The sequence below is a fragment of the Psittacula echo genome (genome assembly GCF_963264785.1).
Source record: "Psittacula echo genome assembly, chromosome: 7".
NCBI classification, from domain to species: Eukaryota; Metazoa; Chordata; class Aves; order Psittaciformes; family Psittacidae; genus Psittacula; species Psittacula echo.
The window spans coordinates 40,340,076-40,363,508 of NC_137740.1; the positions used below are offsets into that span (position 1 = coordinate 40,340,076).

Below are 23,433 nucleotides of genomic sequence, written 5' to 3' on the forward strand. Positions count from 1 at the left end.
ACAAATTTTAAAGAAAATTCAGGTTTGCAACAAGAGAGAAATAGATAACAGATATAAACAGAAATAAACAAAACCACGTTTTTGTTTTTTAGATTAAAGTATTTATCAGACATAGAACCTCTTGTGACCATGTCAATGAAATCACAAAATTGCTTCTTCCACTTGTCATGGCAACATCATTCTTTTCTTAACTAGTTGTCAATACAAGGAAGTAATAGATCTTCTGTTAAATTATCCATATGTTAAATTTTCTTTCTACTGTCTACAATTCAAATCCCATCACACTTTCAGACTATAAACAACCCAAAAAGCTCAAAAATCAAAAGAGCTGAGGTTCTGGGGTGTGGGGTTTTTTTGGATGGTGGTGGTCTTGCTGGCTTGGGTATTTTTTTTTAATTTTTTTTTTTCCTTTGAATTTGCTCACATCGAGGGAAGAACAACTTCTAACAGGTGGTTTCTTGTAGGCAAAGAATAGCTTCCATACATTATCCTTTCTAAATTACCTGCTGTCTACTCAGGTTAGCAGCTGAAAACTATATGGTTCTGTTTTATATTAACAATGAACTTCCATTTCAAAGCAGAGGAATACTACAAAGACCTTAGATCTGTGGAAAACTGGTTTCCTTTTTCTCTGTTCATCTTCTGTAGCTCTATGATATGCCTAACCAATGCAGAATTCACACAATTAAAAAAAAAGAAAATTTTATGTATGCTGTATTTTTTCATTAAAAGTGATAGAGTTAGTTTCTTGCAAAAGTTGTGAATTATACAATAACTGAGTTGAATGCACATCAGCTGGTAAGTCTTACTACATAACTTAGTGACTCAGAAATATTTGCCTATTCATTATATTACACAGTTGTCATACAGAACAGTTAAGTAAGGATTATGTTTCTTTCAGAGGGACAAGGCATTTCCTAACAGCCAGACGTAGGCACAGAAACTCAAACTATAGTTCACAGAAAAACACTACCACAATTTACCTTAACTCTTTCAAAGGAGCAACATTTCAAAGGAGCTGCCTTTCCACAGACTTTAATAAAATTGAGAGGGAAAAGACAGGAATGGAACTAAATTTGAAGGAAGCATTTTTGTTCTGTTTAATCAACCTGCTCCATAAAACCTCTTCTCTTGATCTTCCATCCTACCATCACATAGCACAGCACTGCGCCAGTAAAACCTGCCTTCCTCCATCCTCGCTTACTCACTCATCCACCTTCTTAAAATGTCCTTCCTGAGCTCATGCTACTCTTTTGAATCATTTAGCAAGCCCCAACTTAAGGTGGGAGTCAGACATAAGCCTGTTTATTTTTAGCCATTATTTTAAAAATAAACAATAATGCTTCATATACATATAACTACTTTATACAAACATAATCATTCGAGGCTGCAACTACATGAGAACACTGAAGCATAATACACATAAATCAGCTGGAAAATAATTTCTTTTGTTGGAGAACCCAAAATTTGAGCGGAATCTTGCTCCACAGACAATAATTAAACCATGAAATCTCCAAGATTATAAAATATTTGTTTGCCTTCAACTCCATGTGACACAGTGTGCAAACATTCCCTCTTCTGAGTATCTCATAAGCTTTCCACTGACTTCTTTTTATAGCAAACTTTAAAGAAGTGCCTAGTTCATCTTTTCATTTCCTGCTGCAGAGATATTCTCAGAATAGATCCGTAACTTCCAAATACCCAAACACTTCATGAATAACACACTTTATGTTTAGATGGAATTATTTTAGAATACTGCACACACGTTTAAATAAAAGAAATGAAACTAAACTTAAAAAATGCCCTTTTTTTTAGGTTAGTGGATTGTTTTGTTTTAAATATCTAAGGGAGGAAGTAGCAAGAACGAAAGCGAGGTTTCTTATGAAAAGAGGAAGCACGTGCTTGGTTAGAGAGGAAGCGGGGGGAGGGAAATTCAGTTTTACAGTAGAAAGTAATTTTTAAAATCTCACAATAGAATGGCGATGTAAGTTCCACAATAAAGCAATTATCTATCTGCACTGTTCCTTAAAATTTGTATCTACAAAAAATAATAGAACAGTAACATCCCAAAGATCCAAGTTGCACAATCCAGTACTCATCAACCCCACATTACCACGACATTTTAAGTACTTTTATTTTAACATTTAGTTTCAAGGTTTTTTCACTCTGTTCTCTTAAATTAATTGATATTAACAACTCTCCTGGATATTACTGTAACTAGCAGAGACTATGAAGACTGCAGTACTTATGTTTAATTATATATAAAACTAGTAATATATAGCCCCGCAACAACTTTTACCACTAACCCTATGGTCATTATATTCTTTATTAGCCTGATAATTTAAAGTTCTACATACACTAACAATATTATTCTTAATGATAGCAGATATTATCAGCTATTTAAAAAAATTATATATACACATCTATCTAGGTGCAACACACACTTAACTGACAAAGCCTCTAGCACACACATAAATTATACTACTCACAAAAGATTATTTTACTTCATTTATATACCATTACCCTACAAAACGGCATCCATCATCAAAACTTAAACTGCTGTCTAAACCAATGAATCATGAAATTGTTTAACAGGATTATAACATGCTATGGGGTATCTAATCAGATTTGAACTTTTAAAATGTCTAAGGGAATGAAGTACTCTCACTGTCACAGTATCTGAGCACACATCATCTGTAAGCTCATTTGAAAATGTACTTTTTTTTTTTTTATTGAACTAAAATGTTGAGGCAATTCCATTCTGAGCTACTTATTATAATATTTATTTTACTGATTCATTAAGAGAATAGTTTAAAAGAAGATTCAGTTTTATAGAGATTTTGTCTATATAGAAAAAAATTCTTATACTTACTGCTAAAATATCTGCCTCCACAGGTAAAAGATTCAGAAATGCAAATAACTGAACAGTCAGAATAGTGTATAACTGAGTGGCAGACAACATCAGCATTCCTATTGACAACAGCATATTTTACTTAGCACCTGCAACAAAGAAAACCAAACCAGAGTCAAGACATATAGCAAATATTTTCCTCTGTGATTTTTATTGGGGTCTATCGGTCAGTTAAAATTTTCTAAAGTAGTACGCAAAACTTTGTTCTATGTTTACTTTTGATTACAAGTAATCTTTAATTCATTCAAGAGCTTGTAACCTCCATGGGAATGCATGCATAAAACAAAAACTGCAATAGTACCACTTCAAAGAGCTTTAGGAAACATGTATCAGTGCAAACTATATACAGGAATGAACATTTATATGCTATTAACAAACTTTAGACATTGTTAATTTTAATCTTTCCTTCTTCTAGCATAAGTCCAAATCAGCAAAATTTCATGTACCTGGAATAGTTGTACTAAAAGCATTTATTTATTTCTAAATACACACTTGCAAAACCAGTGTGATACCAACAGGCAAGAAATACAAACTAGTTCTACAAGCTTCAGTGAAATGCACAAACGTACATATATGACTTACAGTCTGGACAGGAGATTTACTCTCCTGTGAACTATGTGTATTTTTAAGACTTTTAAAAAAAGAGTACATGTACTCTGTAAAGTATGCCTGTATGCATTTCACAAGCTCATGGTATTAAACGGAGGTTAATTCTGCTTTGTTAATAAATTTTCATTAAAAATAGGAGCAAAAAGCAACAGCTTGTGTCTGGAAATAGGCATGGTTCTTGAGAGAAACTCTTCTTAAAAACTGCTGATTTATCATTAATCAAGGAAAAAAAGTGTGTAGAGGGGTTAGAAAGAAGCAAACGAAACATTTCCGTATTTTTCCTTTGCCACATAAAGATTTTTTTTTTTTAAATGATTTGAAAAAATACACTAAGGGCCTGACTGCCTTCCTTGTATGAGCAATGAATGATACCTACACCCGTAATGAAGTCACTGAGACTTTCATGTTTCCTTCAAAAAAAACCAAAAAAAAACCCCAAAAAAACAACCCAAACTCCTCCAAAACCCCCCAACAACCACCAGCAAAAGCCCCAAACAACCACGCCCAAAACCAAACATTTGAATGAACAGATTTTGTTCTGTAATTTATAGTTATCAAAAATTGGCCAATTTTACAATCATGTGTATATTAAATCACAAAATTTGGCCCATCAAATACAACACAAGTGCTAAAGATACAGTGTTTAGATTTTGAACATTTCAATTATTTTCAGCAAAGACAAAAGCTAACACAAGATATTAATTAATCCACAGCTTAGAAACTCAGTATTCTTTGAAACGGGTTACAGATTACTTTCCACTTATCTCTTCCACATAACTATTTTTCTGGCACCAAAAAGAGTCCCTAGTCTAGACAACAAACATGATTCAGGTTGAAATGTCATTTCCACGACTGACAAAGGCTGCTCCTTAGGATCACAGAATTTACTATATGCCCATGAAGGACCAACTTCCTTCACAATTATAGGGCCCTCAAATTTATGCTCACACAATCTACAAAAATAAGAACAACATGGTACTAATCTGCAACATTTACTAAATATCACATTGAAGGTAGTAAGAAATGGTGTCTGCAAAGCTCTCATTTAAAATGCTGAACACCATTAAATGCCCTTGAGCATTTAACCTCATGTGGGTCTATCAGCTGGTAACAGAAACAACAGGCAATACACACTCACATGAAGGTTAAGATTTTACTAGCTAAATCTCAAAATCAAGCATCCAAAAACTTGGGTTGGGCAAGGAAGAGGAAGAAATCTCAGCTTTCAACATAATGACTGATGCCTTTTAGTGCAGGCCACTCATGCACTGAATGAAGCAAGGTTCTGTACGGGAAAAATATGAGAATATAATTTATTAAACTGTATACCTATTTCTACACAAAAGGGCAAATGGATAAACTGAAGTTGTGCAACCAGCCATAAAAGTAGCACTTCCCAGTTTCAGAGTCCTCGGATTTCCACATAAACTGTACCTTTTAATACTTCCCCCATGACTTACAAGTTTCCTAATGTTTTTAAAGAGGGTTAAATTCCTGTAATATATACTTCCCACAGCCTGCAGTAATGTGAGGGTTTGAGATTTAGGCTTAACTTGTGCTGTTGAGAAATGCAACCTGAACTGGAAAGACATGGAGCTGTGTAAGAATTCTGGCCAGATGCCCATCTATATTCTCTCCATCTCTCAGGCACTACATGTTGAGGCTTCTGTCCTGTATAATGTTCCCAAAAGACAGGATGGATTACTGCCATGTGTCTCTGCCCCACCCCTAAAAGAATTAAACCAGTGTTTGTTTTCTATACCTCTCTATTGACTCAACCCTTTCACTTTCTTTTCCCCAGATGTCACATTCTAGCAACTTCATTTTATTAAAACAGAACTCAGTATCAATGTACAATTTCAAACTTCTAATACAACATGTTCTGCATCAATACTCTGAGTCACAAAAAATAGACTTAATCTAGGAGCCTATATATAAGCATTGATAACACTGGAGATGTTTTCTGAATTTGCATTTTAAAAGAATGTGTTTTAGCTACATAATAACCTAGATCATTTAACAGCAGCACTTCCATCTACAGAACATGAGGTACAACAATTGTGGCTCATTTCTGTGTGACATGCTCTTATGATCTGACCCTAGTACATGGGTTCAGTGGGACAGCTACAAGCACACAAGCTTAGAGAGGAAAGATTAAGTGGGATTCTTCATTACGACCCACCTGGACAACAGGTGAGTCTGCTGTACAGGGTCTTAAAAAGGAGTGACAGAGAATGGGTTTATTCCAAACAATACTACTCACCAAGTGAGGCAATACATTTTCATGCTTAAACAAATACCTTTCTGTTTTTCTTTGAAGAGGACTGTTTTAACAACAAAAACTCTTTAGAACAAGTAGTCATGGATAAGTACCCTAACACAGCCTCTAACTAACCTGGGATACAGTAAGATACGAGTGTGCAACCTGATCACCATTAATTCCCAGAAAACATCTGGCATCAGGAATATCCCCATGAGAACAATAGTAGTCACTGTTTATGAGAGCAGCCAGGAAGAACCTCCTCCTCAGCTCTCACTTCCAAATGCCTTTCACTACAAAAACACAACCCACTGCCGAAGATCATGACCTCCGTTTCCCACTGACAAGTTAACATATGACAATTTCTTTTTGCGCTGTTGCTACAGTCATAATCCAGTCTTAAGACAGACAATGATTAGCTGTCTACAGAGGAACTCCACATTCCTCTTTGGATTAGCTATAGCATGTCCATACACAAGCAATCTCTTAAGAAGACAGAGGTACAAAATACCTTATGCCCCTTATAAAAACTCTCACCTAAATGTGATTGAGCTAAAAAAATCCAACATTCAAACCTCCAACATATTCAACAAAAACCATATGATCCAGTGCACTACCTACTTCAGAGTATGAAACAAGCAACAACTAAGTGCTATCTTCAGCATGAAATCTAGCCACCTGCATTGCTGAATTTGGAAGAATTTCTTGGTCCACAAATGAACACCTAAGCCTCTGCACTGATTCTTACAATCTTGCAGTGAGGAATTACTTGAAATGACATAAAATTAAAATGGTGGTAACACAAAACAGCAGCAAATACATTGGATCCAATATTGCTATAATAGTTAAAAAAAATCAGGTTCAAGTTTTAAAATTAGATGGTACATGATTAATATTGTTATCAGAGCATCCAGATCTCCTCTAACTTCTTTTATTGGAGAAATTAGAAGTAATTCTAACTGAACTCAATTAGGTCATTCAAGTTGTTTGTACTTTTTTGTGTTAAAAACCTCAAAATTGAGGATTCTTATTTAAATGGTTCTATGTGGATTTGTTTTGACTGTAGATAATTCATAGTGAAAATTGTAACTTTGTTGACTTAACTGAGGAATCACAGCCAAGACTGCTACATTTTCCTTCAGGACTACTACATTTTCTTTCACAATCAAGAAGTACCTAAGAACTCCTGTCTTACTGCCATATTCTTTATGGGGTTTTTAAGCAAAAAGCACTGCCCCATGATCGGAGGTCCTCAATATTAATTACATTAAATACCAGTCAGTTAAATTTGATTTAAACTGACACTAACACGAAGATAATTAAAGTTCACCATTACTAATGGGAAGAAACAGCTGGTATTTTCAAAAACAGTTCTCATGACTCTGACTTGGTCATTCAGACATGATACTTCGTGCAACTTTCAACTAGTTAGCGGAACAGAAGCTACAGTCAGAGGAACCTGTAATTAATTGTGACATTCATGAATTTTTATTTCTAAATTAAGATTTACCAGTTTCCCTTATCAGCCTGGCCTAAAAAGAGGATGTCAGTGAAACTGAAAGGATAAAGAACAAAAAAAAAATTAAAAAAATAACAACTTCCACCAGACAGAAGCAACAATACACTTGAAGCTATCACAGTATTTTAACCAAGACAGTAAATTCAGCATGTACCTTACAAGACAGAGAAACATTAAAATAGTATTGAGCAAGTCAGAAAAATACCAGAACTAGAGCTGTCCTTGGTAACAACATGCATGCAAGTGCAGTCTTCTCAAAGAGTTACACACAGATTCTTCTGGGCCTAACAACTATTGCCTCAAATACAAGTTTAAAAAACAAAACCAAAAATAAACCACCTTACAATTCCTGGAATTCCGTGGCTCATTTGTAGATTACACTGTTAATTGAACAAGGCAGCTTAGAGCACACAGAAATACAGGTTTATGCAATAAAAGATTATACAGTAAACCACACAAAAGAAGTTAAACTTGACTCTGCATTAATCTTCAGCACTTGACATCTGATTTTCCAGTGTAAGTTCTCCTTAAGTAACTCCAGGTATTTTGAGAATCATTTTTCCTCCCACACTACATTCTTGAACTCACAAGCCTGAGGAGCTACACCACTCCCTCACAGGACTGAACAGGATCACCAGCTCAGAACTGAGAAGAACGTGAGGTGTGCACATCTACAAGCAGCAAGACAACCATGAAGTAAACATGCTGACTTGGAATATACTCGACAAGGTATTGTCCATGAAGAAAAGACAGCAGTAGTACTGTTGTTTGTACAACAGATAACATGTTTCTGATTACACTTTCAAAGAAAGGGGAGACCGAAACCTCCCTTCTCACAAGAAGATAAGGATGGCTGGATAAGCTCGACACAGAGACAACACATAACAGATATCTGCTGTACTGGACACTAAGAATGTCTTGCCTACCTCTTAAGTCATTAACGGTATTGTCAGCATTAATAATAGGAGCTGTGAAACACAGTGTTTTTAACACTAATGCACTGACTCCCAAACCAGAATAAACAACTTCAGTGGAAAACATTCTCCTAGATACAGTACCTACATCCTGCCAAAAATACTAGTTTCATGCTTGCCAATGTGAACAAGCCTTAGGAGCACTTTTAAGACAGATGTCATAAAGAAATTACATGGCTTGGGACACAGATAAGAATCTTCAGAGCTTTTGGCAACTATCCACAAACCAAGCTCCACAAAGTACATAGAAGCTTCTGAAAATTTGATGCTTACCTCTCTATCAGCTCAAAAAGTATTTCACAACAGAAGACAACACAAAGCAATTCCTTATCTGAGTAGTTATGCTCATACTACAACTCTCAAGAGAACAGCTCTTTCCCCTTTCATTAGTGAAAAAAACCTCGCATACCTGTACATTTCTACTTTAGTGCTGAATAGGATTACAATGCTTACAACATTTTTACAAAAAAACATTTTTACAAAAATCACAGGACCACATAAAAACCTTGTCCTGACACAAACTCAGTGACAACATTCTAAATCTCTATCAACAGAACATCCACCTATCCACAAAACTGAAAACTAACGCACACAGAACACGCTCCGTGTTCAGATCTGGTAAGATGCACGAGCTGTTCCTCTCAACCAGTTTCCATCTTTCTACAAGCAACTGAGTTGTCAGCCAGCCAGGCTCCGCGCTAATCATTCTCTTCCAAGCACAACCAGTCCCACAGCGCACAGCCAGCCCGAGGGGAATCACACACCAGGCGGGTCCGTGACATGTCAGAGCAAGATTTCAAGCTTTACCCAGTCTGGAGCAACGTTCGAAGACCTTTTCAGTTCCTTCCTTACCACCCTCCCTCCCGATGAGGCGGACCTCCGCGCAGCCTGTGTGAGGGCCTGCGGGAAGGAGCAACCAGGCTCACCGCAGCGGAGCCGGCCGTGGCTCCGCCAAAGCTGCACAGACAGACGCCCCGCCTCGCTGCTCCAAGGGTGGAGGCAAATAAGCGCTGCGCAATGGCGTGACAGAGCCCGTAACCCCTTAACCGCCACGAAACCAGGACGCCCAGGAGCAGGGAAAGGTGCTGAGAGGACCTCTCGACCGCGTCCCCACCGTGGCGGCCCTCACCTGCAGGCCCGGCACAGGGCCCGGCGCGGGGAGCCGAGAGCCGCGCCTACACCAACTCCATGGCCCTCTCAGTCCGCTCCGCGGCCACAGCGGAAGTCCCGCCCACCGCCCAGCAATAAGAGACGTTGGCCGGGGGGGCAGGCCATTGCTTACCCGGGCTGCCACTCAAGCACTGGCGCGTGACGCAGGGCGGGCTTAGCGGGTGAGTGGCGGTGCTGTGCTCCGCAGCAGGTCCCGCCCGCGAGGGGCGGGGCTTCCTGTGCCGCGTCACCAGGGGCTGCAGCTGCGGCCGGGCAGGCAGAAGGGTTTGGCTTCATCGTGCGGGGTCGCGGTGGTTGGTTGTTGGACTTCCTAGGTCGCTTGTGTTGTCAGCAATAGCGGAACCTGAGAAAGGCGAGCCCCGTGGCTGTTATCACGGGTATCCGATGATGGCAGCCAGAGCGGCCTCCTCAGCCCCTCGAGCGTGGCGGAATCGTGGCCTGGCCGAAGTGTGCCGTCGCCCTCAAGCTCTCAGCTGGAGTGAGGGACGGCGGAACTGTCCCGCCGAAGTACGTGGGGATCGGGTGCCGGAGAGTAACGTAACCGCCGTGCCTCTACCTCAGTGCGGAGCCCGCCGGTCGTGCGGATTGGCGGGGTGCACCCGGCAAAGGAGGGGGCTTAACAAGCTGCCACATCGAACTCCAGCACTGTGCGGGAGACAAGATGGTTTTCCCCTTCCTCTAGCTTTAATCTCACTCTGTGTTAAAAAAAAAAAAAAAAATCAACCAGAAAAGTACCCTGGAGAAATGTTACACTAAACACAAAAAGTATTAGGACAGGAGGAGAGGGTGGGGGAAGGAAGGTAGCAAGGTGGGGGTCACATAGCATGTATCACCTGTTGGCTCATTGTATGTTTCGAGTCTTCGGCTTTGTGTATTTTTTTTTTCCTTGCCAGCGTATAGTCTATTTCTCTGCACTATCCTGTTGATGTTCTTGGCACAAAGAAAGCTGCCATTGAGGCAATTATCAGGATTCCTAGAGAAGTTCACTCACGTGTACAAATATTCAGGTTTGGGGTTTTTTTCCCTCTCCTTTTTTTCATGCATGTTATCTCCATTGTTTTATTTTCTCTTTTACCTTTTCCCATCATTTTTATACTTGCTTTTCAAGCATAAGATATGTATTCCTTTTTTTCACTGTCAAACTTACTGTCTAATCACCTTTAGTTTATGATTTCTGGGAAGCGAAGGGCACAAGGGATTGCGATCCGTTACGTCACTTCAGCGCAGCTCGGCAGAACCGAGAACGGTGTCAAGGCGGTCACAAATGGTGGTGGTCACTGCACCGACCTCGCTGCCTCCAGCCTCCCTCCAGGAGGGGCCTCCACCCCCCGCATTGGCCCGCGCAGGCGCGTACCGGTGCAGAGCTGGGTACCGTTGCAGAGCTGCGCCCTTTCCTGAGCGGGGTGGAGAGATGTTGCTGGTGCTGTCGGAGGCGCAGAGGGCGGATCTGGGCTGCTTGCCGCGGGCGGGCGCCGCAGGTTCGGCACCGAGATGGGCACCATGGGGAGGAGGGGGAGGGTTGGGGGTGCGGCTCTGTCGTCGGCGGGGAAGACCCCACACGGGCGTGGGCCGCGGCGGGGGTGCAGGGTAGTTTTCTCTCGTTTCAGCGGTCGGCGAGCTGGGGCGCCTGGCGGTGGAGCTGCTGCGGCGGGGCGCGGCGCCGCGGGCCTACGAGGCGGCCGCCAGTAAGGCACGGGTAGTGGCGGGGGGAGCCGGGCTGCACGGGGCCCGAGGGGTAGGGGAGAGAGAGAGGGCTTGGCTCAACCCAGTCTAGGGTGGTGTTACCGGGTGTCGGGCCGGCCCGGCCGCGGCAAAACCTGCGTTGCTGCGTGCGCGAGCGCGGCGTTGGGCGAGAGTGCGCAGGTTCCTTCCTGAGCCGTAAGAAGCGGTTTAGGGCTTCTGGGGGTTCTGGGTTGTTTTGGGTCGGGGATCGAACTGGCTGTTTGTCCCCCTTACATTCGAATTTGAGGGGGGTGCAACCTTCTCGGGTTTTTTACTTTTCTATGCATGTTTTATAAGTTGGCTTGGGATGAATTTGCAGGTTTTTTGCATTGATGCTCTGGCAGCTTAATGGGGAAGTAAAGGGTACTTTATGCTTTCTTTGAAGGAAAACTTAACATCGATGTTGACACCATTCAGCATGGAGTGGAAGGACTGATGTATCTTCTCACTGAAAGCTCCAAAGTTATGGTGAGGATCCCTTTGTTCTCAAATTCAAGGATACACCAAGAGGTGTCATCTAAACAAGTAGAGCTCTGAAAATACCGATAAATAGAGAAAACCTAGTTCACAATTCTGATGGCATGTGTTAATTTCAAAAAAAAGGGGTCTCTTACTGAAACACTGTATCTCTGTGGATGACTGGAATTTGTATTCCATGTCTGAAGCTAAGACTTGACACTGCTTTAATAATGTATAGGGAGAACATGCAGTAATTTAGTTGGTATAGAGAAGTATACTTCAGGATTAAGCATGCTCTAAATAACAAAACTTGAGTGAAGGTGTTTTTATTGTTGTTCAGCTGCTGCGCAGGATGTGTGCTGTTCTAGCTGCCTGATAAGCATCCTAACATTTATCTGATGTGGTGGGTTTGAGATCTTTTCCAGCTCTTGTCATCAGAAGTTTGGGTGGGTGTAAACAGGTGTTAATAATATAATTATGGATTCTATTGGGAGAACTTCCTACTTTTGATAAAGTAGGATATTTGAACAATGATGACATGGAGAAGGGATAAAGAGACAAGGAATTCCAAATAAAACTCAAGCAGGCATTGTGAAGTGAGGTGGAGGAGAGGTTGAAATAGTGCAGAATCTTCCCTAGAGGGAGGTAGGGTGGCTTGAATAACAGATAAATACAGAGTACTGTGGCAGAATATAGAATGTGGCAGAATGTGTTTATGAATGAATGTGCTGTAAAGACGTGATGCTTGCTGTTGAATATGTAACTGCTGCCACCAGGGTGAGCCACGTGTTTCCGGTTCAGCACAAAGGCTGAAGCTGAGGGAATTGGCTTCTAGGTGCCTTGCCGAGTTACTGTAACATGGGCCTTGAAGTTGTACCTGGTGCTTGCTTACATCTGCCAACATTCAGGTCATTTCAGAGTATTTGAGTATCAGTATTATGTTCACATACTGTTGATAAATTGACAACCAAAATATGTACTTCCTCGTGACAAAGCTCAGATGCTTTGTTGTGTTGCATTTTGTTCCCTGGTATGAAGGCTTAAATGTGAGGGTGTTGAATGTTTCTTATAAAAACCTATTCCAAAACTGTTCCTGAAGCTCCTAATAACCAGCAGTAATACATCAACACATGTAAGTCACTTGACCCGGATTATTTGTTTTGTCCTGGGTGTAGATCTGTCCTCATATGTTCATGCAGGAGAACAACTTCACCATAGCATATGTAATACTTACTTAGTTTTATTTTTTTTTCTCAAGAAATAATGATTATTGCACAGTTCTGTATTAAATCCTAAATTGTTACTTCAAGATTTCTGAGACAGACTTCCAAGATTCCATTCATGTTCTGGGATTCTCAGATGAACTGAACAAGTTGCTGCTCCAGCTGTACCTTGATAACAGGAAAGAGATCAGGAGTGTTCTGAGTGAGCTGGCACCAAAGCTTCCCAGCTACCACAACCTTGAGTGGAGACTGGATGTGCAGGTAACTGCTGTTCTCAGTGTTCAGCATTTTACTTTACGTGTTTTTGACATCATAAACAAGTACTAAACTATTTATATTGTTTAAAGAAATAGAGGCAGCAGGTTTTCATGTGTTTAAAACCAACATAATTTTGTGATTGCACCTGAGATAGCTAGTTATGAGGTGATTAGGATATGTAATGATGCAATATATTTGTTGCCTTACGAAAACTGATCTCATAGCTCCATTGGTGGGTTAAAAATATTTGCATATACTAAATATATTCAATCTCAAATTGTCACCTGATTTTCAGAAATATTATCACATTGATTCAAGTGGATAAGTATTGCCTAATGAGAAAACTGAGTAATAGATTGTGTGTGTCTTTCATGTGGATTTTAAAGGATTCAAAAATGATTTTTTAAGCAGTCCTCTGAGCAGGTCCTTCAAACCAGTTGTGAATTGTAAATGTGGAAGCTGATAACCCACATTTGTTTGTCTCCCTGTTCCCATTTCATCTGTACCCCACCATGCAGCTTGCAAGCAGGAGTTTGAGACAACAGATCAAGCCTGCTGTGACTATAAAACTACACCTTAATGAGAACAACGATCACACTGCCCACGTGTTGCAAGCGGACCCTTCCACCCTCCTGCACCTAATCCAGCAGCTGGAGCAGGCGCTGGGGGAAATGAAAATGAACCATTGCAGGAGAATAGTGCGCAACATGAAATAGGAATGATCAGTGGTTGCTGTCTTACTGAGCAGTTTGTGAAATGACTGAAAACAATGTTGACAAATAGATTTTGAAGAAAAATAAACATCTGGATCAGATGAAATGCTGTCCTGTGCCAGGATCTTGAACCAGTAATAATTATAGGCTAAATGTCCTCTGGGTGCTAACCTGACACACCTGCCTGATAGGAGATAGGTAATTGGTTTTGCTTTACTTGCAAATGTAGAAATGTGGTGTGCTATGCTGAGAATTTCTTTAGCTGTAAATCAGTATTGTTCCACTTGAAGAGCTCTCCTACATTCAGTAGAGCTGTCCCAATATTATATGAAGCTGCATATTTGTTTTTAGATTTATCAAGTAGCTTTTTCCCTTGGTTTTGCTTCTGTTTGAAGTTAATAAAATAAAAAAACCCACAAAACTATACTGGTGGGAATGGTCCTTCACCACTTCCATCTAGAATGGTTCCGCCATCTAGACCCATGTACATGCAGGAGTCAATGTGTGACTGCTGCCCTCTTCCTGTGGAAGATTCAGTCAATTTGGAGGCTGGACATTACATTGCTTTTCTGCCCTTCTATGTAAGTATGACCAGGGTAATCCACTCTAACACAGTCAGCTGTAGCCCCTGCTTAGGCAGCCTCAGCTTTCTGCAGGGAGCAGTTGCCACAGACAACCCCATGCCCTAGATGTGAGCTAGCATATCCTGGTTAGAGATAAAAGGTGATCTGAGAAATGGCAGAAGCAAAACTGTAGGCTGGGAGGCAGGTTAATAGTACTGACTTCTGCTGAATCTGATCTTGTGTTGAAACACAACCATTTTATTACCTGCTTGGGTAGTGTGCTCACAAAGGAAAGACTAGCCAAGTATTGCAATGTAAATGATGCTTTTCCATTTTCAAGAAAAAAGTGTTAACAAAGGTTATGTCAAAAATAATTTTTCAGTTGTAATCTAATACAAATGTTTGTAGCTTCTGGGACTAGGGTTAAATATTTTTCCTAATGTTACACTGTGACTAGTGAGGGTACATCATAAAGCCGTTGAAAAGGACAGATGGGCAAGAGGGAACTATAACACACAGATCTTGGCAGTAGCTGTGTGTTTACTGTCATGGCAACACCACAAATTTCTGCATTGACTGGGTCTTTATGGTCCCAAATGCATTGTTTTCTTGTTGGTTTGAATGTTTGGACCTCTGAGAGCTACTGTTCCAAAGGAAACCTGCCTGGCAAAAGTGCTTTAATCAGTAACATTCATTTAAAGAGGTCAGTTTCCTGGAACAGGGAGTTGCTTGTTCTGTAATTGCTTTGTGCAGTGTGATGATTGTGTGAACAAACTTCATTTCTTCTGTATGCAAGTCGGTAACGGGTTTCATTTACCATTCATATGTGGTGACTTTTTTCATAGAGTCACAAAATTTTCTTCACATCTAGTATGTGGTACTTAAAAGTAATTAATTGTTACTACTTAGGATTTTGGATTAGTACTTTTTTTTTTTTTTTCCCCTGTAATTGGTCTACATTTTCAGGTGAAATACAGAACAGCTTATATGTAGGCCAGGTTTTTCTCTTTATTCCAGCTTCTCACTGTAGCTGTAGTTTAGGACTTACAGCAGCAAAATAGAAGTTTTGGATACCAGTCCTAGAAGCTTTTTGTGTCTTAGAAAGTTCAGTAACTTTTTTTCCAAAGTGACTAATCAAAGTCAATGTGTAGGCAATGCAACATTTTAACCTTGAAGCAGTTTACAAACATCAGTTAAGTTCTGAGTGTATTACATTACTGCTTCACCTATAACATCTTTTGACTATGGAGTATAATATTTTGACCTTGAAGTAGAACTTTTGACTGTTTTGTTTCGTGTCAGACTTAATGTTGTTTTGCAGAGCTGCCCTTCCTGTGGGTGTCAGTAAGGTCTGGGTTTACCAACTCAGCAACTTGCGAGTTGCTCCCTGGCACCTTTTTGATGGGGCACTAAATTCAGGCAAACATTATGCCAGTGCAGAGTCCAAGTGCACAGAACAACTAAACATCTAACTAGTTCAAGTACAAACTGGATTATTTTCTCAAAAGCAAAGTAGGCTCAGCCTTAGCTATACATGTCTCAACAGATTTGTATCCCGGATATTTTTCCTGGTCTAAACAGCAGGGGGCAGAAAGTTTGTTTTTTATTGTCTACAAAAGAGAAGTTTCGCTACATAATCATTTCGGTGTTTGCCTTCCAGTAAGAATTGTTTGTCTAAATACTTAGCTTGGGATGTATTTCACTTTATATTTTTTGAATTCATGATTAATTTTAAACTGAAAACAATAGAACTTCCAGTTTTCAGTAACTAAGACATTCTTTCTCGATCTGCTAATGAATTTGCTAAGCCACTTAGCTAAGAATATATAACCCCCAATTCTTAAAGCTCAGGATAACATAATTTGTTTGGTGTTGAAAAATATTTATATTCTTTTAAGTACTGAGTAAACTCGAGGCAACACTTTTCTTTCTCCTTCTCTGGTTTTTAATCCTTTGAATGAACTCATATAATCACTGTCCATTTTGTAAAATCTGTCGTTTAAGTCTCTGATCCAGGTTTGAATCAGTTCCTCATCTCTGAAGTGTATTTAGTATCTCCTGTAAGCTATATTTTCTTGCACTTTTGCTTGTCCTTGCCACGCTTTCTCATGATTTTTTAATGCACTGGACTTAAGTATTTTTTCACCTGGCTAATTAATTATATGTTCCTTGAATTACACGTGGAAAACTATTTTCATCTAAACAGCGGTGGAGTTAATTTATACATACATAAATAAAATCAATACCTGAACTTTGCATTAGGCCTACAATTCTCATTTAACAGAAAACCCACTGAACTAAGATTTTGTCTTTAACACTGTGTTTTGAATTTAATGTTAAATATATTACTGGTTTAAATTTAGTGCTGTTTAGGAAATGTGTCCATGTATCGAGTCAAAGGTATGAATGGTGACTTTGTTTCAGTCCTAGTTTTTGTAAGAACGCCTGTTTCCTATGCTGTGACTTTGAAAGATTAACAATAGATAGTGCATAGGAAAGGAAGTCCCAAGGTTAGGAATAACTTGGCAAAACTCCATGAGTAAAGCTCTGCTGGTCCTTACTGCTCTAAACAAACGGAAGGAAGTCTCCTCTCACACTGTGCTTGGCTTTGTGCTCAGGGTCAGGTATATTACAGCACAATCTCTTTTTTAAAATACTCTTGCTGATTTTATTTTCAGGTATAAGTTGTGGCAGTTTTATTAGTACAGTTGTATCTTGAAGTTTCACTTGTCCATCAGATTATTTGTATCCATAGCAAATACTATTATTTCATTTAGGGTTCTGGATTTTTATTTGTTTGAATTGTGGCAGGTTTTAAAGGCTACCAGTAGTTCTATGGCAGATAGTGAGCAGAGTGCTTTTACATACATAAAAGTGCAGCTTTGACCGTGTAATAAATTTTAGAATACATTTTAGGAATTACCATAATCATCAGTTTTACAACTTGTTTCTTCCAGATTCTTTATTAAAATTTATTCTAACTACATAAGGAAAGGCAATCTTTCACTCCATCTGTGAAAATAACAAAGTTTGTAATAGGGACACCACTCTAAATAGTTGCATTCTGATTGGTCCAAAATGTAGGTAATATTCAGGCTAAGATGCAAACCATAGTGACCAAATATGCTGCAAAACACATTAAGTACATTGTTTACCATTGTTAAATATGTAAGAATCTTCTACTGATCTTACTCTTTCCTTTTCCATATCTATTGCTCTGTGAAAGTGGGTTTACTTTGGTTTGGTTTTGGGGGGTTTGTTGGGCATTTTGTTTGTTCGGTTTTTGGGGGTTTTTTTTGGCGGGGGGGAGGATGGTGTTGAGTTTGTTAGGTTGTTGTTCTGGGTTTTTTTTTTTTCCAAAAAGAATGCTAAAGTAAATAGATTAAAACTAAATTTCACTTTATGGAGTCTATCTTACTTGATGGTGTGCTTGTGTGTGCATGGACATTCAAAGTAGTACTCCTTAGAACAGATGCTTAAAATACCAGAACTGCAGAAGTTGGGAAGCTTCTCTACCCAGCTGTTCACGTGTTTTGTGTTTGTAAATCTACTGTAACATAACAGAAGAATTTCTGTCCTCATAGGTTTGTCTTTAGCAGAAGCCCTAAGCAAACCCTAATTTTAGAGAAATCCCTCCATTAGTACTTAGCTGTTACTGAAACAAAACTTGTAAACACTTTTGCTCTGAATTTCAGGAATTGGTTAATAATTTTACATGAATGGCTTCTAAAATCACCATTGTGTTCTTCGACATCCAAATGTATCTTTTAAGATCTAAGAGTTTACAAGTTTCATGAATATTTCTCAGTTCTTGGTGGAGATTGCAGTTCTGGTTTGCTGGCAGGCAGCAAACAGTCTGAAGTGGAAGTGTGTACTCACCATAACCATTCTTGTAACAGGGGAGCTGTCTTAGCCTGTGGTGTTGACGAAGCTGGTCTCTTTCAGTGTGTCACTGTTTGAACCCAGGCCAAGCATGTTCAGGTGTCCCCTGCTGCCTGTTTCTGTCCACCTGACGACTAAATTTGCTTTCTGGTCTACATGCACCCCCACTTGCGGGCCTTTCCCTGTGCAGTTAAACAAAAAGGGATATGGAAGAGAAGTACTTCTTTTTCTGCTTTGATAACTATTCTTGCTGTCACGTATATGCTCAATGACAGGACCACATCTTAAATGTCTGGTTTTATACTAGTCAACTCTCATGCTTCCTAGAACAACAATTTCTCTCTCATCCCTGCTTGTTCTCCCGCAAAGGTTAAAAATCAGTACCAAGTATGACTTTCCAGGCAAAAAGAAAACACTTGACGAAAACAGGGAATACTGATCATGAGTGTTGTTTCTAGTCGCTAGGGGAAACAGAGGATCCAGCAATTCAAAAATAAAGCAGAACAAGTTATGTAGGTCTTCTACAAAGTGAGGAAAGGTGAACACAGAGGGCTGAGCAGCAAGTGCAACCAACCACACTTCATGATGTGTTATGAAGTATACGACTCTGTTCTTTTATTTATATGTATCTATACACTTATTGGGTAACAGCTGAAATATTTTACACTAACAGCAATAGCAGATGTCAGAATAATCAGTCTCACTTCAAATTGTTCTGCTAAGCTTGAGCAAATCATACGCCTTCTGTGTTGGACACAGGAAATGCAAACCGGAAGACTCTTCCAAAACAGCAAATCTGAATGATTGTAATTAAACTATTAGCTTTGTTTCCTGGCAAAATCTACACCAGAAAACCCTCTGTGTACATGCAGGTTTTATTACCAACAAAGAATGGTGGATCTTACTGTATCTTCCTGCAAGTTAAATTAGGCTAGAAAAAGTATTTTTCATGCTGGTATGATTCTCAGCACTATTCTATGCTACCCTTCAGCTAATATTTGCAGAGCTATTCCAGGATATTTTTCTTCTTTAGCTGCTTCTCCTGTGAATTTCAGTCTTGTTGGTTGGGTTGTTATTCTGGTATTGTCAGCAGAGTTCACAGAGGGAGCCAGACTGATGTAACTATTCCAGAACAACTCGTGCCAATAAGATCATATTGTACTAAGCAATTTCTTCTTTTCTTATTGCAATTATGGACTTCTAGCCTGAAGCAACAGATCAGGTCTCAGTTTATTTTACATGACTATTTTAGGACTTATTTATCCCAGATAATTTGGCCAAAAATCATCTTCCAAATCTGTCTGGAGTAACTGAAAGTTGTAATGACTAGCTGTGTTTTTGTCCTTTTAACACTACCACCATTTCCACAAACACGGATTTGTTTCCTAAGTAAGTCATTTATATACAAAGTCAGCTGTATTACCAAGCCTCATTTTCACCAGCAGTTTAAGCTACCCAAGGCAAACTGATTATGGCATGCCTATGTATTTTATGTGTTTTGTTCAACTGTCTTTTTGGGAGGAGCCATGCTAACCTCAGTGAGGAAGCTTAAAGCTGTAGCATGGTGACTACTGACAGGGCTTCAGCTGTTTGCAAACCAGGCACTACATCTTTTCCCAAATCACTGCTCCAAATTGCTTACGTAAAATCTGCCTTTGTACTGATGTGATGAGCAGTGTTTGTATGTCCCATTCCACTGGCATTGCTATAAGGAGAATAACCCCTGAGACACAAACTTTAGTGCCATTTTTTGATTAGCACAGCTGTTTCTGAAATGAATGCCTGAGCAGTCATCTATAGATGTTCACATAGCTTCCTTGCCAGCAGAATTACATCAACTTATAAAACAACATGAACTAAGCTGACACAAGTTCAATTGTTGGTTTGTTTTTGGTTTTGGTTTGTTGGGGTTTTTTTTCCGACTGTGTTCACATTAGAGGTTTTGCTGGCCTGGAGATGTTGGCAAAGGACGTCTGCTTACATAGCTATTTTGGTGAAACTTTGTAATACACACCAGCTCTTTGTATTAAACAAACCACAGCACAGTTGTCTATGCACATATGCTTTGCGTGTGTTCTGAGGTGACAACTGAAGTTTAAGGCTACCTGAGAAACAAATAGCTATGAAATGCATGCAGATAAAAACCAGAAACTTAAGCACTGACCCATTTGCTAAAAAACACAGTACATTTTTCTTAAGTATACCTTTCCAGAAGTTTCTTGAAAATTATATTAATATAGAACTATTAGCAAAAGCATAATATACGAAAAAGCCTATCAAACAATACCCACAAGTGCAAATCATTCCTTTGCGTGACAAACTATATTTTTTTCAAAGTGTAAATGTGTGTGTATGATGCACATATATGCCTTCTGTAGTGAAATTTCAGGTAATACATCTGCTGTTCCATTGTATTCTTTTTCTTCATTATTTATTTGGAGGGAATAGAAGCTTTCTTTTTATATACAGCTCTTCTTCACTGAAGTATATGAAAACAACTAGATGTAGTTAATGACCACTTTAAAGCCTCTTTGTGTAGTACATACCCAAACAGAAGGCAGGAACTGTGCAGCTCTTCCTGGTCTGCACTATGTAACTGTTACTAAGTTACCCCAAAACCATGAGATTTTTCCAGGGAATGCTGAATAGGTTTTTTGTAGCAGACATTACGCATGGATTTTCACCTGTATGGGCTTTCTCAGGGGGGAAAAAAAAAAAAAATCAAGAAAAAAAAAAAGTAGGGCTTTAATGCAAAGCAGTGATGTATCCAGATTAAAAATTACAACATGGTATTGTTTATTCAAACCATTAGATGCACATTATCTAAGGGTAAATTTGAAAGTGAACTTATTTCTTATCTGTTTGCTTAGTGTGCCACTGAAATACAGACTGAAATTGCTGCTAAAAAATGCATGATAAATAGGGTATACTCAAAGTAGTGTACTTTATAAATCCTTCAGTTAAACCAAAAAAAAAATCTGTGCTATTAAAAAACATTTGAACCACACATGGACTGGAGATAAAATAATGTTATTGGGTTGGGGTTTTTTGGTGGGTTTTTGTTTTGTTGTTTTTTTTTTTTTTTATGTACAATCCTGTAATTAGAAGAAAGAAGTAATGATAAGGAGACTTTGTACGTCACGCTTATGGTTTGCTTTTTTTATCACTTAATCCAATCCCATTGTGAGGGAAGTGGCATTGTCTTCCATGGACTTCAACATGTTGAGTCATTTTCTATAAAAGCTGGTGGTCATATCCTATTTTTATGTCCAAAGAAGGAAGTTACTATTTTCTAAACATAGAATAACAACAATACTATGAGAATTTAGTCTTACAGTTTTAATCACTTTCAGATTAGTAGATAAAGATGCTTTAGCCTACAACATTGGTACAATAGCAGCTAATTCTGTTATTCAGTAAAAAATGCAGCTTGCTGAAGGAGACAGTTCTAGCCGTAGTAAATGTTGTTTAAGTTTAGAACAGATGTGAATATACTTACTCATGAGATACAACACCCTCTTATGGAAGTGGTCTAATTAACACATATGAGAGGGCACCACATTATCAGAGCTTTCCCTTGAACAGCCATGTCGTCTGGAAAGGAATGTAGTCGGTAGCTGGGTGTGCCTTTACTCAAGGATACAGAGGCCTGGAGGAAGCAAAAAAGCACTTGTAAAGGCTGTGTGAAAAAACCGCTCATGTTCAGATCACTATCTGTGCAAAAACCACACACACACATACAATCATCTAATATCCAAAGGTTTTAAACAAGGAAATTGCAGGGAAAAAAAAAAAAAAAGAAAAAAGATACGTAATAGCTGCATAACCCTGGAGCAGGTGCTGTAATTAGCACACCTGTCTGAGCTAGTAAAAACGCCAGCAAGTGACCCCATAAGGAAGCAGTAGAAGAATGGTACAAAAGATAGCATGGAAAATTCTTAGGGAAAGGAAGCGTAAACAAATCTCAGGAGTACTGGATTTCCTGACCAGAAATATAGCAGATGTGGGAAGAAAAAAAAAAAAAAAAAGAAAATCGGCAAGAAGGAGATCTGCCTAGCTAATGGAAACATAAGCAGGAAATGTAAGGAAAAGTAAATGACAGGGAATATTTGTTGAAGCATGGAAATCAGGAAACGCACAAGCAATATCTGTTCCATAGACCTGGCTGATTCTAATCCAGATTTCATGTACAAGCTCTGCATTACCAACATTAAGTGTTGCACTGATAAAGGGACAAGGATTGTTCAAGAGCCAGGTCCTAGCTCTGATGCCAAAAATGATGTTCAGAACAGTTTATGATGGTTCTTAGAAATAAGTAAGTTAAAAAAAAAAAAAATTACTTGCATAAGACTTTTCTACTGTGGATTCTTATTGCTGAGGAGGATGTATTCTTATCAGTCATCATAACCCGGAGTCTGTCCAAAGTGCAAAAATAAAATGAAGAAATGCTTTACTAAAATAAAGTTGTATATTTGCATAACGAATGTGTGATCTCTGTATGTGTGTAATCATAAAAGCCTTCTACATTTTCTACTGTAAAAACTAACACTGAAGTTGGAAAGTGAACATCATTCTTTACAGATGCAGCTACTGAATGTACTGCAGCTACAGATGCAAATTCTGGTCACATCACTATTCAAAACGTGTTCCAAGTGCACCAAGCAAATGAGACAAGATTAAATACAAATGTATTACATTTACTTTATAGAAGCCTAGAGAATGCATTTTGATAGTGGCTTTGGCTTCTAGTACAGACTAAATAGAGGACAAGCAACTGTGTCAAAGGGGTCAGGATAGATCCATGAAATGTCACAGCTGTATCTGAAACCACCTATGGATAGTGAGTTGGAAAGATTTATGATACAACTCAGCACCAAATTCGTACCTGTCAGCAAAGTACTAAGCCTTACCTAAACTACAACAAAATAGTTGTGGGCCATGTCACTACGAATGCTTCCTTCCTTTTTCCCCCCCTTGCCATAGTATCACTGAAGTGTGCTATGAAGATCGTATGTGAACTAATTTAAGCATCGGTTTGCCTCCAGAAATTAGTATCACCCATGAAGTTCATGAATAATGGTTTTAGAGCAAAGCTAATTAGGTTTACACAAATTCAGTTGCATCAGGAGACAAAATCCTTCGAGTTTCCTTGAACACTGAAGCGACGCCC

The 23,433-nt window shown here is 39.1% G+C and overlaps 2 protein-coding genes across 6 annotated transcripts in view; one reads left to right on the plus strand and one right to left on the minus strand.

Moving 5' to 3' along the window:
- Positions 1-9,625, minus strand: part of RNF13 (ring finger protein 13) — a 41,745-nt gene extending 32,120 nt beyond the window's left edge. Inside the window, exons 1-2 of one of the 4 annotated variants that reach the window (XM_080622774.1) lie at positions 9,556-9,625; positions 2,873-3,000 (exon numbers count right to left, since the gene is read on the minus strand). In XM_080622774.1, the coding sequence (XP_080478900.1) occupies positions 2,873-2,986 (114 nt within the window). In that variant the 5' untranslated portion in view covers positions 2,987-3,000; positions 9,556-9,625. The other 3 variants (XM_080622773.1, XM_080622775.1, XM_080622776.1) reach the window with 3 other exon arrangements.
- A 1,077-nt stretch (positions 9,626-10,702) lies between these two features.
- COMMD2 (COMM domain containing 2) lies at positions 10,703-16,637 on the plus strand. Of its 2 annotated transcripts, XM_080622777.1 has the most exons (5): positions 10,703-10,921; positions 11,051-11,128; positions 11,551-11,633; positions 12,935-13,108; positions 13,624-16,637. In XM_080622777.1, exons 1-5 carry the CDS (start codon positions 10,708-10,710, stop codon positions 13,819-13,821), a joined length of 747 nt encoding a protein of 248 aa, XP_080478903.1. In that variant the 5' UTR covers positions 10,703-10,707; the 3' UTR covers positions 13,822-16,637. The 2 variants fall into 2 exon arrangements, with proteins under 2 accessions (XP_080478903.1, XP_080478904.1); XM_080622778.1 differs by lacking the exon at positions 11,051-11,128.
- The last annotated feature ends 6,796 nt before the right edge of the window (positions 16,638-23,433 follow it).

Excerpts from the sequence above, each read along its gene's own strand:
- COMMD2 (XM_080622777.1), top strand. The coding sequence starts at position 10,708 with ATGGTGGTGGTCACTGCACCGACCTCGCTGCCTCCAGCCTCCCTCCAG. Across the intron at positions 11,129-11,550 it reads GGCCTACGAGGCGGCCGCCA|GAAAACTTAACATCGATGTT; the intron begins GTAAGGCACGGG and ends CTTTCTTTGAAG. Across the intron at positions 13,109-13,623 it reads AGTGGAGACTGGATGTGCAG|CTTGCAAGCAGGAGTTTGAG; the intron begins GTAACTGCTGTT and ends CCCACCATGCAG.